Source organism: Sceloporus occidentalis, unplaced genomic scaffold (genome assembly GCF_023333645.1).
Source record: "Sceloporus occidentalis isolate IW3139 unplaced genomic scaffold, rSceOcc1.0.p SCAF_1, whole genome shotgun sequence".
Lineage (NCBI taxonomy): Eukaryota > Metazoa > Chordata > Lepidosauria > Squamata > Phrynosomatidae > Sceloporus > Sceloporus occidentalis.
This window is the reverse complement of record NW_028316981.1, coordinates 181,545,057-181,560,285: the sequence shown is the minus strand read 5'-3', so window position 1 is coordinate 181,560,285 and position 15,229 is coordinate 181,545,057. Positions and strand designations below refer to the sequence as shown.

Here is a 15,229-nt window from a genome sequence, read left to right as displayed (position 1 = left end):
CTCTCTCTCTGCCTCCTCCTCCTTCCCCCCCCGCCCCTCCATTTATAGGAGGGAGGAGGGAGGGTGGAGCCAGGAGGGAGGTGGGCAGAGCCAGGAGGGAGGTGGGCGGCGCCCATTTGAAGGCCCGGTGCGGCTCCTGGAGCCCCGATTCAGGGCTCCAGAGGCCGCATCGGGCCTCCCAGGGGCCCGGTGCGGTTGCTGGAGCCCCGTTTCAGGGCTCCGGCTGCCGCATCGGGCCTCCCAGAGGCCCGGTGTGGCTCCTGGAGCCCCGTTTCAGGGCTCCGGAGGCCACATCGGGCCTCCTAATGGGCGCCGCCATTTTGCCCTTCAAAATGGTGGCGAAGTCTCGCGCGACCTTGCCACCATTTTGAAGGGCAAAATGGCGGCTGGAGCGGCCGAAATCGGCGGCGATTTCGGCGGCAGGAGGGACCGGGGGCCGGCAGAAAGGCGCCCGCGGGCCGCATCCGGCCCGCGGGCCGGAGGTTGCCAACCCCTGATCTAAAATAAATCTTATAATAACTTTTCTTTAAATTTTGTCAACAAGTTTAACTTAGCCTTTTTTTCCATGTTAATTCCCATTGGTCAAAATCAAGTGTATAACCAAAATTCTGTGACCATTTTACCATATTTTCTTTTATGATTTCTTCTTTTGTAAATATTTTCAAAATACTGTATATACTCGTGTATATGTCTAGAAATTTTAGTCAAAAAATTGACCCCAAAAACCTGGGTCATCTTATCCACGGGTCAATGTAAGTGCTTTACTTTAACTCTTATCTAAAAAGGAACCATCTCCTGGTGAAAGGTGAACACTTAATCCCTTCTCAGAGCACCTAAGAGAAGCATCAACCCCCTCTACTTTCTCATCCATCCAGCCTTAAGGGTGAGCACAAACAGTTGTGCTTGTCAGGGAAAAAAATTAAGTTCTTTAGCATCGTTTTCCTTTGCTTCATCCTTTACATCCTTTGTTACATGCTGCTAAGTTTTACCCTCGATTTATCCACGGATCATATCAAAATCCATACTTTTGGCCCCAAAAGTTTTATCTTGTTTTATCTTTATTCTTTTTCAGACCTGATACTGCTTCAAATTTTCCCAATTCTAGCATTAGTTCCATACCATCATTTAATGGATCACTAAGTGATACCATTAAATTATCCATGAAATTCAGTCCCCCGATCTTTGCGCCTTTAATTTTTGAATTTTCCTTTATATTTTGTAGCAAAATTTCTATCACCATTACAAATACCAAAGGAGAAAGAGAACAACCCTGTCTGGTATCTTTACATATGTTTATTGATTTTGTTCTCTCTCCAATAACTATCTGGGCATTTTGATCTGAATAGATTGATTTAATCCATCAAATGAATCTATTCCCCATCACCATTCTTTATAATATTTCAAATAATAATTTCCAAGCTTCATTATAAAAGGCTTTCTCTATATAAAAAAAAGCCAATTTCTTCTCATTATGTGCTTCATAATATTCAATCACGTTTAGTATGTGCCTGATATTATCCTTTAGGTATCTTTTGGGAATAAATCCTCATTGGTCTTTGTGGATAACAGATGTCAATATTTTTTAAGTCTTTCAGCCAAGATACTTGCAAACAGTTTATAATCATTATTTAATAAGGAGATTGCTCTGTAATTCTTTAATTGCATAGGATCTCTGTTTTCTTTTGGTATTATTGTTAGTGTCACTTCCCTCCATGTTTGCAGAAATTTCCCCCTCTTTTAAGACATTCATCACTTCCTCCAAGGGCTCCAGTAATTCATTTTGCAGCTGTTTATAATATATTGAAGTGAATCCATCCAGTCTGGGTGCTTTGCCAAGTTTGCTTTTCTTGATGGCATTTAGAAGCTCTACTGTTGATATGGGTTGATTCAATAACTCTTCTTTTTCTTTATTTTTATCATGTCTATATTGTTAAGATACTGTTGCATCTTGTCTGTTTCAATTGCCTCTTCTTTATACAGCTTCACAAAGAAGCTTTGAAATGCTTTAGTGATATTACTTTAGTCTATATGTATATTTTCACCTTCTTGAATTTTAGTTATCATTATTTCGCTTTCCTTTGTCTTAGGCTATAAATTCTAAGTTTAATTGGCCACTCGTGTCATTAATTAACTAGCCACTTACATAATTTTAACTTGTAGCACCTTTGAGACTGACTGAAATAAAGAAGTTGGCAACATGAGCTTTTGTAGACTTCAGTCTACTTCCTGAGATGCATAAAGTGCAGCCACTCCACTATATGCATCTGAGGAAGTAGACTGATGTCTACAAAAGCTCATACTGCCAACATATTTATTTCAGTTAGTCTCAAAGATGCTACAAGATCTCTCTACATACTGATAACTTTGAATAATTTTAACTTAACAGTTTACCTGCATATTTGAAGGTTTTCTCAGGTTTCTTTTTATAATAACGTCTTATAATAATGCCTCATTTATTTTCAGTTTGCCTGGTGTTAGTTAAACTGTTCAACTGAAACAGAAGACAAATGTCATCTGCATAAATGCTCCCATTAAATGTTGGCTGTTTCTAGAAGCATCACTAGGTGTTGCAGGGAGTGCAAGATGCACTGTGGGACACACAATAAGTGCGGGTGACACCACTGCTCGCCAAACCTTTGGCAGAAACGGGCTGAGGTATTTATTCACCCATGTCCCTTTAAAATGTTGGTGCTCACACTCAGCAGAAGATAAGGTCTGGGGCAAACAAGTGAGGCCTCTCCTTTCTCTGACCACTGAGCCTCGGAGATATGGAGTGAGGGAGGCTCAGTGGGCAAACGAAGAAGAGGCCTCACTCACACCATGAGTGAGCAAAATGAAGTGTGTGGTGAGGTGAAGCCTGTTTGCCTGGCCCCCTCTTAAGCATGGATGTGGCTCCTGCGCATAAACAACCCTGCCATGCACAGATAGAAGAGGAGGGAGCGGAGTTGTTAACCACTGTTCATTCACCATCAGCCATGGAAATTTTAGCGATAGGAAGCTTATGCAGGGTATAATTTGGTAACTTCCTCCAGAAATGAGCTCCCCATACTGAAGGAATGTCAGATAGGAGGCATGGGGTGTGATTACCCTTACAAGCTTGCCTGAGTCCTAGGACCAGGGAGATTGTAGTTTGTGGCATGAATGTATCTCAGATGGCAAAAGGAATAAGGGACTAGAACCCGACTCCCAGGGCTCTTGGTTTGTGTTCTGTGCCTCTCCACAGACATTTCTTTTCCTTTATTTTAGGGGTTAACTAACTTGTTAGATTATTTTTTTTCTGAATGGCTTGTTTTATCAAGTGTGTGTGCTTGAGAGTATCCACCACCAGAATTCTTGAAAAATAGTAAATACCTATTGGAGGAACTGGTAAGAAGATGGAGTGTAAAATAGGCGACTGTTTTCTCCTCTATAGATCTGCAACTGTGCAGATGATGATGAAATTGAAGATAAAATCACATCCTGTCATTTTCTTTCTCTCTGTCTTTTCTCTCCCCAACCCTCTGTTGCCTAGATTCCAGAACTCACAATCACTACCAACTCTCCTGAAAAGAAGGAGCCTTCCAAAGACCATCTTGTGGATCTCAGTGACTCCTCACTTAATTTCAAGATCCACCCGACATGCCACGAGGAGCTGAAAGTGCCATCGGGCTTGATGCTGGGAACTGATCCCCATCTTTTGGGGCAGTTGGATGTGCCTGAGTACAGCAGGGGTGATATCACCACAGAGGGCTCTTTCATGGAGGAGTGTATGGAGGACCAGTTGAGAAGATACCAAGAGTTACCCTATCGCTTGGAAGAAGACGCCATTGACCGGGAACTGGAGCAGCTTTACCTGTCCCATTTGAGTCGGCTCCGGGCAGAGGAGCTTGGAGGAAGAGGAGAGTGGGCTGAGGAGGGCGCAGGCAACCCCAGCAGCCCTACACCATCTCTTATTGCCTTGAGGCAGAGCGTCTTAACTGACCGTGACCTGATAGTCAACTGGACAGGCCCTGAGAGAGCACTCAACAGCTCCCTGGCAGAGGAAATCACGTTGCACTATGCCAAGCAGCGGGGCGATGACTCCAGAGACAGTGAAGAGGAGGGATTCGCACCAGGGTATGCAACACTGGCACCACCCGAGTTTATGGGACCAGGCCGTGAGAGTCCACCAGCCTTACTAGAAGGCTGCTTCCTAAATCATCTGGAAGAGGGAAGTGTCCAGCAAAGCCCCGCTAAGGTCTCTGACTCATTTGCCAGCCTGAGGGTGGTGCCACCCAACAGCTTATGGCCAGCCACTCAGGAGGCCACAGTGATGCCTCTGGTAGTTCCAGCCCGGACAATAGTGCCCTTACCAAAGCGGCCCGCCGACCTGCCATCCAGCCCTCTTGGTGCTCATGGACAGACCAAGAGCCCGGGCTTCTTGATAGGGCAAGGCAGCCTCTGGCTGGGGGAGGGACTTCATGTCCACCAAGCCCCCAAAACCAATCCCAGTTCTCATAGTGAACTCGAAAAGATCTTGACACGCTCCCTGCGGTTCCTCAGCCTCTTCGTCTTCCTGCCCGTGGTCTTCAGCAGCTGCATGCCCCTGGTGGCCGTTACACTTTACCTCCTCCTGGATTGGTTCTCATAGTTTGGTAGCCCTCTTGGAGGTGTCAAAGGGTCCACAAGGGGACCTTCAGTAGCTTGGCTCCATCCCCATTTCTTCTGAACAAACATGGTTTGAATGAATAAGAGAGACAGGGAGAGAGAGAGAGAGAGAGAGGACAAGTCAAACCCTCCTGGGAAATCTAAATCTAAGTTACCGCTGCTCAAAATTTTCCAAAGTCTAGTGCACTTTTGTTTTGTTTTGTTTTGTTTTTGGGTGAAACCACCCAGTGTGAGAACTGGATGATTAGGGGGCAAAAATCATTATTTATGAGTTGGCTCTAAAGATAACAAAATTGGGCATTAGCCAGCATCCCTCTCGTGTGTCCCCATGAGTGACCAAGAGTCCACTGCTTCAACAGCACTCCCATTCTCACTTTGCACAAATCACCCAAGAAAGTCAGAGGCAGTGTGGACATTTCTTGGGCTGCCTTTCCCTGCAGCTTATGGGGGTCAACTAAGGCTGCCTTGTCTGAGGGCCACCTGCCCACCCCACAAATCATAGAGCCGGCACCATGTGATATGTTTCTGACTTTTGTCTGGTATAAGTTTTGTAGCTGGCTTCTGTTGTGGGGAAAGCATTACATTTTTCTCCCTTAAAATCAGATTTCCATGTGGGGGTTTAGTAGGTGCTAATCTGATTGTTTCAGTCTTCTTTTCTCATGTATAGCTTTCAGAGGCCGAAAGTCTAACTGAAGTGTGTTTCCTTTCAAAGTGAGTCACATTGATGTATTTCTAATTTAGGACCGACTGATCAGAAAATTTCTGAAAAATACCATATTCATATACTGACAAACAAATGCACGTATTTTAAGGGAAATGTATACAGGTATACTTGTGTACAGCGAGCCCTTGGCTTCTGCTGAGGTTTGGTTTCAGGACCCATGTTGGACGCTAAAATGCATGGATGCTCAAGTCCCATTATAAACAATAGCATTGTAAAATGATGTCCCTTATATAAAATGGCAAACAGCAAGGTTTGCTTTTTAGAATTTAAAAAAATCCCCAAGCAATGGATGGTTCAGTCCATGGATGCAGAATCCATGGATATAGAGGGCCAATTGTTTTTAAGATGTGCACTCTGAGTAAATTTTGGCCTGTTACCTGTTGTGAAGAAGTAAAAGGAAACACATTTTTAAAGGGATAATATTAGGCTATTTTAAAATGTTAACCAATAAATCAAACACTGACCTTTTTTTTAAGAAAGGCAATTTAAAATTATCCATTTGGAAAAAAAATGTTTTTTAAGTGAAAAGTTTTTTATGAAGATAGACTGCACCCATTCTGTACATGGCGTGTCTAATGGAACTAGATTCCTAGGCAGGCTGGAGTTTTGAGGAGCCATCAGGTAATATCCCAAGAGGCCCTGCTGGATGTGACAAAGGTCACTGGTAATTGGTTAACTGGCATACTAAGCTCAGTTTCTGTCCTGCTGTCCTCAAAGGCTTAGGGCACATAATAAAACCTTTAAGAATAAAATGTAGTGTGCATAGCAAAAAACAAAAAATATGAAACTGAATTAAAGCTAATCCACTCCCACTTAACCCTAAACCATACAGGAGACTTTTCCAGTCCTTCTGGAAATCAGTCAAGCTCAGATTTGAACATAATTTGCCAATGTGCTAGCCAATGAGCATGTTCACATGTCATGAGAAGCTATGGTTTGCGTTAACCATGATTTGTCACTTAAATCACAAATTATACAGCAGACCACAGAACAAACCTTGGCTTGCCTTTGCTGTTTGTCCCTTTTATCAACCCTGGTTTCAACACAAGCATATGGGAAAACAAACAAGGACCATGCCACATGTTGTGAGTTCAGGCATCACGACAAGCCATGGTTTAAATAAACCATAGTTTATAAGCAAACAACAAGCCATTGTTTAAGAATATGGTTTGTAGCTTTTACCAGCAAAGGTGGGTCACACATCACAACGAACAGATTTTAGGGAAGCTCACCAAGGCTTATCATGACATGTAGATGTAGTTTTAGTAGTGGCTTCATGTAAAAATAACAGGAGAATGTAAAACCTGACCCCCACCAAAAAAAGAAAATTTAAGAGTTTGTCCTTGAGTGCCAGTTATCCAGCAGGACATTCTAAGCAAGCTCAATAAGATTAAGGACAGCTGCACAAGTACAGCATATTCAGTACACTGTAGTGTTTTTGGAAAGCTGCTCTGATTCTAGTGAGGTTTTTGCAGGCAAGAATTTCTTTTGTTTGTATCCTCAGTTCCCCTAATTTCGTGTTAACTTAATGAAACGAGCAAAGAGAAAGATGCTTCCCATTCCCAAAAGGGTAGTGACATCTCCAGTTTTCTTTCCATCAAGCTTCTTCAAAATCCAGCCACACCTATTCTAGATGGTCTCAAAGGTGATGCGCCCAAGTTCCACTCATGCCACAATCCTGCGTCCGCATCCCAGCCGCTCCGTGAGAGAGCCTTCAGACTTTCGCCTCTGCCCCAAGGACTGCTTTCTCCTCATGGATCCACCCATGCTTCTCAGCCACCAGCAAGGCCTGACATAGAGAACTCCAGGAAAGCTCCCCCCCAACAGATGGCCCTGTATTTATTTTTGTACCTGGTGGGAAGGCCTGACCTTTTCTACTATAGAACGCATCCCAAGATAAAGAGATTTTATTTATTAACCACTAGGGGTACAGACCCAGACTGGCGGGCTCCGTGGAAGATGAAAATAATTTATTACTCAGTATCTGTGTGTGTGTGTGCGTGCGTGCGTTGTCTGCAGCGAAAAGAGTAGACTGGAAACATCTTGTCTTCATGTGCAATAGGCTGAAGTGGCACTGAACTCGCCATAAAAAGACAACCTACCCACTCCCCATGCTGCTAAACATGCTTTTGTTAACTTCCTCTTGAATGTTGTGCTGTCAACGGCTGCTGTGATCATAGTTGATAAGGCCTTATGGAGGAAGAGGGGGGTGTCTGTGTGAGTCCTGAGGCCACTTCCCTCTGTTGATCCAAACACGGCCCTGGTTTCCCCATCCAAGGATGAATGCTTTTATCTAAGGAATGTAGGGGGTTGGGGGGTTGGAAGGTGGAATGTTGCTTGTGCTTCCTGAACGGACATTGAAATCCAGGCCTGATTTCACAATTGTCAGTGGAGAAAACCTGTATTTGCCGAACAGAAGCTGAGATGAGAATGTAACTAGCAATCACAGCTTATGGGTGTTTGTGTGTGCGTGCGTGCGTGTGTGTGCGCGTGCGCACACATGTATGTATGTGAACATACTTTGTTGTTTTGTTCCATGATTATGGTCTTTGTCCTTTCATCACAGTTTCCTCTTTTGCCTTAGTCAACTTGTCTGACCCACATCTTCCCTTGCAGAGACTAGTTTCTTGTGCAAATGTGCCTGAAACCACCTGCTCCATCTCACAGCAGTCTTGGAAATCTTTTTTTGATACAGAGAAGACTGGCTGCACAATGTGTTGGTTGGTAACAGTCCACACATGTGCGAGATCATTGGGCAAAGGCAGTGTGAGGACAGGTTGAGGTAGCTGACATGGATAACTTGGGGCCTGTACAGACAGGCAAAAATAAAGCTGCTTCAGGTCACTTTAGAGGCATGTGGTTTAATGACACATGCATCTTAAGAGGCCAAAAGCTGCACTCCAGTCCTCAGGACAGGAGCATGGCTTTGGTGTGGCTTCTGGACTCTTAGAACGCATGCATAATTTAAGTAGAATACCTCTAGAGTGACTCAGATCAGCTTTATTTTGGCCTGTCTGTATGGGCTCTTGATGTCTTGGGGTGACATTAAGGACCGTAGCGTTGTGGAAGACATCAGAGCTCTATCCTAAGTACTCTCTACTTGGGTAGTTCTTCTGCACAAACTGTCCTGGAATGAGCAAGAGCTGAAGAAAAGAATTCCTGTACTTCCCACAGCTCCGGCTTGTGTCCATGCAACTTATAGAAGGGAGAAGTTCTCTTTGAAACATTCCTCCTCTCATTTAGAAAATTTAGCAAAACTTCATAATCCAAGTTAGTTACCCAAGTTTAGTTTGTCATGTTTAGTACACCAAATTTCCCTCTTACAATGCCACACTGCCTGGTCTGTTTGTTTTGTTAAAACGATTTTTAGGATTACTTTTTCTTTGGACTATTTCAGACTGCAGGGAGTCAGGCTCATAGCACTGCTTAACCAAACAATGTCCCTGTGCATAAAAAAATAGTATGTTTTGGATAACGCTGGACTACAGCCCTTCTTTCTTATATGTATATTTGCAATTATATTTAATTACTGAGACTGTCAGGGAAATGCTTTCAACATTCCTCTAATGCAGCGGTTCCAAGTCTTTGGTCCTCCAGATATTTTGGACTTCATTTCCCAGAATTCTTGACTGCTGGCCAAGCTTGCTAGTGGCTCTGGGAGTTCAAAACATATGGAGGACCAAAGTTTGGGAATCACTGCTCTAAAGCATCAACATGTCAAGTTGTTAGTTACTCTTGGCTCTAAAGTTTTTGTAACTTTCTTTACAAAGTGAAACAAATTTGCATTTCTTTGACCTCTGGACTGATTGGAAATGGTCACTGTAAATTGTTCATTTTCACCCCCAACGTAATCTATTTAAGGCCAAAGTGTGGTTTGCTTAGACACTTTTGTGACTGATTTGTCCCTCCGATTTGTGCTGATATTTCCTGCTGGGGTGGCAAAATATCAAGCACATCCATCCACTGAGATTGCAAATGGCTCTGTACATACAAAATGCACAGGGGAGGATTTTGTTGTTGTGTTCAAGCTAGCAGTTGGTGTGAGTTCCAGTGTCAACTGGTGGCTCTTATGTCAGTGTGTGCAGCGATTCCACTCTGACCTTTAGTCCAAACTTGAAGGAGTCATCCAAAGTGGTAAAACCCATTTGTGGGATAGCTTTCAGCACATTGGATAGCTCCTTTATAATTTGGACTAAAATGCAAAGTGGGTTCACTGCTCCACTAGACATGGGAGCCACCACTTGGTCCAGAGAACTAGTTTGCTAGGAACAGACTCAAGTGAGAAAAAATGGCTACATGGATTGGTTAAGCGCAAGTGGTGGACTTATGAATAGGTTCTCACAGGTAGACAAGACCCTGAGCCTGAATTTTCAGAATAAACCTTGTTAGAATTGTCATAGCTACACCTAATCGGTGATAAAGCTCCAGCATTCTGCCGTCAGCTCTGGGTTGAAATTAGATTTCCATTTGAGAGAGCCTTATTTTCTTAAAAGCTTAAAAGATATTCCTCAGCTGGGGACTTGTGCCGTGGAAACAAATCTGAGTAGGGTAAACAGTGTAGACAGTGGTTGGAAGTCTTTCCCCTCATTCTTGTTGCCCTTTGTCACTAGCTGTGAGGTAAAGGATAAGATGGAACATGTGGTTTCAGAGGCGCATGTGTGCGTGTGTGTTGGTATATGTATGTATGTACACACATCATCTGAGCTGTGCCTGCATTGAAAGCACTAATAAAACATCCTGACCAGAGCATTTGTGTTCTTGAACATTTGGCTGGGGTATGTGTGTGCAGTGGGGTCTGCTATTCATATCTGATGAACTATAGCTATGTTGTTGAGTTTATATCAGCCTCAGTATGTGTATAACAGCTGTTATGCTAAAGGAAAATGTTGAATTCTTCAACAGGTCCAGTGGAAATGCTTTATGTGATTGGTGCTCAACCTCTGGCCCTCCAGATGTTTTGACCTTTTATTTTCAGAAGCACTTGAGGCAGGGGTTCCGGGAGTTGAAGTCCAAAAGATCTGGAGGGGCAGAGGTTGAAACGTCGTAGCCATACCTCTCTTGCCATGTTGCCATTCACTGTCCTCCCAGAAGCCAGCAAACAAAAAAGTGTCCTCTGACATCAGGTCTGGACTCTTGCAAACCAGATTAGGGACCAGGGCACTGTCAAAAAGTGGAAACCGTTGAAATATGGAACCCATATTACTGTCTATGGTCTTAAATCACTGTATAAGCACAAATATAAGTATGAATCTGTGTACAGTGCTGTACTATAAGCACATGGCAACACCACAAACCACTTCTACAGTATATAGTATACAGATTGAACAAAAAGATGGTGCCCAGTCAAGGGAGAAAGCATGGTCACAAAAAGCGCCATCTTTTCAGTCAGTCTGTGTACTGTAGTCGTATACTGTAGAAGTCGTTCATGGTGCCATGTGCTTAAAGGTAGGCATTCATATTTAAAAGTTGGTATTCATATGTATATGTGTGCTTATATTTGTTGAAAGAGTGGACCACACATTGAATAAACGAGTCCTGGCAATAATTTAATAGCATTGAAAGAGCAGATCATTGAAAAGCGATGCATCAGAAAGCAAGAGGTGTCTGTACACCATACTTCAATTGTTTTTGATCTCTTTCACACAACAAAGAATCACGGGAAATGAAGTTTGGGCACAATTTTCAGCTTAAAACTATCTCTGGTCTCCCTCACAGGATTGCAAAGCACTAGGGAGAGGTATTTCCTGTTCAACCGGTTTTGAGAATCCTTTAGAAGATTGCTTAAAACAAATAGGAAATTGATGGTCTTCGAAATTGAGTGGGGGATATGACAGATCCCCCAGTGGTATACGATTGACAGTGCTGGGATGATTCTTTGAAGTGCAAACATACAAAGACCCGTTCAGGGGAAGCTTTCAGGGGATATGATCAGACATACAGCAGCTCTCTGAAATCATGATGAGTGCCATGAGTTAGCCCTAGAATAGGTTAAAAAAATGGACCAAGGACGGGTGTTACTTTCAGCATGTGTACAGTACTCTTGTAAAGACTACATTGGAGAGCTTGAGCTTCCAAGTCCTGCTTCTACATTCTAATAGAAGCTGCGTCCACTCTCAAACTGGAGCTAAACATCAGAAGTAGTCTTCAGAAAATTTCATGGAGTGAACAAACCACCCAAAGGCGGTTGGAAAACTGCCAGCTATATCAGTTTTAATATAGAGGTGAAGGAGCATTTGTTCTTGTACTAATGTGGTCATTCTTGAAATTCACAGTATAGAGGACCACAGGCCTAGGTTGCTGGTTCCTTTTCAGCCAGATATATTATCTTACCTGACCACTGATGTGCCTTTCATGTTTGGGACTACAACTGTTGTAAGTCACAGCACAGTCAATGGTGAGGGACAATGGAGCATCCAGAAAGCACCACATCGAGGAAGTCTGCATTAGCAACTAATAGCCCCTTCGGAATAAAACAAAATCCCCCAACTAATGCCACCTTCAGTTGCCAGTCTTTTATGCCTGAGTGAAATGAGGCAGTGGAAGTAGAGTGTGACTAGAACTAATAAGAGAAGAGAGCCTATAATCAAATCTGATAAGAAGCATTCACAATACACTAAAGGCATGTCAAGTCCAGCCGCCTTTCCCCATGATGATCAACTAGATGTTTCTGTAAGCAGATTGCTAAAAGGCTGCATAACTAATGGCTGTCAATACATCTTGCACAGGATATTACGTTTTGGGAATTTTTACATGACAACCACCTCACACCAAGGAAAGTGAAGTAGTTGCATAGCTTCCAAGAGATGAGTGTTATTGCTACTAACCAGCAGGAGAAGACGAAGGGGGTCTGATCCTTGCAGGCCAAACCAGCATGAATGTACAGGCACAACACAACACAGATACATTCCTAGTATGATCTGCTGGGATGTACACACTTCACACCGAAGTACCAGCCCAAGGATGGTGGGGCGGTATGCTAGCACTAGTGAATCTAGCCAAGGAGGTCAGGTTCTGGTTGGGGACTGTATTTGCCCAGGAGCAGGAGTAGAGAACATGTGGCCTTCTAGACATTGCTAGACTGCAATTCTGACCATCTGTCTCCTTTGGCTACCAGGCTGCTTGGAATTGCAGCACCCCTCTTCTGTCCTAAAGGGTGAGGTTCACAATCTGATGGTGTTTACCTCAAAGGATCAGAGCACTGAGGCCGCTGTGCCAGCAGTGAGTGACCTCCCTTTTGGCCGCAGCTGCCAATGGACTTGAGCTCCACTGCTTTGGGTTGTGATGTAGGATTGTCTTGGAGGACTGCTTGGAAGCTAAGCCAAATATGGCTGCTCCATTTTTCACTGGGATTAGTCGCTGGGGCGTCATCTTCTGGATACTTAGGCATCTTCACTGTTTACCGGCACCTGTTCCCAGGCACAATTGAAAGATGTTTCTTGGGGGAGCATATCTGTGAGCTAGGGAGCAATGCATCCTTCTGCATTAACCTGACAATGTATTATGGTCCTTACTAGAAGTCCTCTCCCAAGTGCCCACTGCCTTTGCATCTGTGTTATTCCAGTTCTGGAATGTTTTTCCCAAGGAGATTCATCTGGCACCAGCACTGGTAAGGCTGTCAGAGTGAAAACTGGAAAAGGCTCCTGCCCCTTCCATGGCTGCATGGAAGAAAGAATTTCAGTAAGTGTTGCTTGTAAAACAAACAGATAAAAGTGACGCCTCCTGAAATCACCTCTTACACAGAGACCTTAAAGGTATAGGAGTTTTCTCCAGTTTTCACTCTGGCAACTCTAAGAACCTGTGTAAATTTGGTATCCCTTATAAATTTCTGAGATAAATTTTTATTATTGTCAGTTTTCTCTCTATCATCATCATCATCATCTATTTGTCATAAAGTCAGCTTCCACTTCTGGCAATTCTATGAATGAGAGACCTCCAAGTCACCCAGTTATCAACAGCTCTGTTCAGGTCTTGCCAACTCAGGACCATGGCATCCTTACTGGAGTCTAGCCACCTGTAATGTGCTTACCCTCTTCTCCTACTGCCTTCCACCTTACCAGTCATTACTTACTGTATATACTCATGTATAAGTCTAGACATTTAGGTCAAAAAATTGATCCCAAAAACCTGCGTCGACTTATCCATGGGTCAATGTAGATACTGTACTTGAACCTCCATTTTTTTAAAAAGGGACCCATCCCCAGATGAAAGGGAAGAGTGTAATTTGTCCTGGAAGCACTGACTTCCCTCTATTCTCTCATCCATCCAGCCTTTAAAATGAGTACAAAGTTATGTCTGCTGGAATTTTGTATGTTCTTTTGTAAGCATCGTTTTCCTTTGCATCATCTTTTAGAACCTTTGTTACGTGTCCCTAGTTTCACCCTTGACTTATCTACGGGTCATATAAAAATGCATAATTTTGGCCCCCAAACCTGCCCTCGACTCGTAATGAGGTCGACTTATAGTCAAGTATATACAGTATTTGCATTGCTGTGTTTTATCTTTTCAACGTTACTTCCATTATCAGCTGCCCGAAGAATATTTCATACTAAAAGGCTGGATTTAAATTCTTCAATCATTTATCTAGAGGAACTAGAAGGTTGTTCAGGAGAAACCCCTATGATGGTGACCTGTGAGCGACAGGGAGAGGTTGTGGTTTGGCCTGTCCCCATCACGCACAGCTCCTTAAGTGAGGCGGCTGGCTCAAGCAACAAACGTTAGGCCTGACATCCCAAAACTAAGCCTGCTGCCCTAAGATGGGACGAAGGATCCTATCCTGTTGCCAGAACGGATGTAAGAGTCCAGTGTCAACCCAGCTGGCTTCCATCTTGTCCTTTGATTCAGGCAATGGAAGGCCTTGGGCCATGTAGTTTCTGACCAAGCCTTGTTACCAAGGAACTTGGAAGCTTTTGGAATTTAAGGGCTTCTCAGCCAAAAATTCCCTTTGTGGCTCCACTCCAATGATGCCATCAGCTCCTCTGGCGAAAGCCACAGAAACAGGGTGATGGTGGGTAGTGAGTTTGAGCTGAAGGATTCATCTTCTAAAAGATTTTAATGGTGCACGTTTTCCTCTTGCATTTATCACTAATGGTTGAGTGGCATTTGCAGTTGCCCTGGAATAAACTGGGGGGGGAGAGATTTAGCATAACCTTCAAGAGGGGACTAAACTGGGCTCAGGCAGGCAGGTGTGTGTTTGCACTCATATCTTTGCCTCCTAGAAATGTAAATCCATGCTTTTTAGTCATGTTCAAAATGGAGGACATTTTGGAATTCCTCCTGGAGAGAAGGTGGGAAAAGAGTACAAGGCACGCTAAAAAGTAGGACATTCAAGACAAATGAAGGAGGGCATGGCCAAATAAAAAGCTCAAAACACTCCCAAGTCATGCTCAAAATGGAGGATATTTTGGAAATCTTCCTGGACAGAAGGTACAAATGAAGGCCATGCCCTGAAAAAAGAAGACCTTTGGTCACCCTGCCAGGCGTCCTCACTGAAAAGGAGGACAAGACACCCTAAAATGTAGGACATTCAGGACAAATGGAGGCAGACAGGACTTTTTAGTCCTGCTCAAAATGGAGGGCCTTTTTTGCAATCCCTCCAGGACAGAAGGTGGATGTGGAGGGCATGTCCTGGAAATGAAGGACATCTGGTCACCTTGCCAGGAACCCTCAACACTAAGGAGGACAAGGAACCCCAAAACATAGATCAGCCAAGCGGTATCAAACCAGATTATTTCTGCAATGTGGATGGAGTCCCAACAGCCTCCAAGCTTTTGAGAAGGTGGAGCTGGATGGGGAGAAAGGATCCAGGAATCCTGTCTGGAGGAGAGATCCAGATCTACCGATCCCTTTCCCCTGCCTACTGACCCTTGGGTCCCTTCCCTC

The 15,229-nt window shown here is 43.7% G+C and overlaps 1 protein-coding gene across 3 annotated transcripts in view; it reads left to right on the top strand.

Annotated features, from left to right (window-relative positions):
- The window catches only part of LOC149322952 (uncharacterized), a 52,112-nt gene extending 42,018 nt beyond the window's left edge, over positions 1–10,094 (top strand). Inside the window, exons 4-5 of one of the 3 annotated variants that reach the window (XR_016272313.1) lie at positions 3,512–5,337; positions 6,953–10,094. Coding sequence is in view for 2 of the 3 variants with exons in the window: in XM_089485266.1 (XP_089341392.1) it covers positions 3,512–4,609 (1,098 nt within the window). In the remaining variant the exon portion in view is untranslated. Of the gene's footprint in view, positions 1–3,511 lie in introns of all 3 variants that reach the window. The other 2 variants (XM_089485260.1, XM_089485266.1) reach the window with 2 other exon arrangements.
- The last annotated feature ends 5,135 nt before the right edge of the window (positions 10,095–15,229 follow it).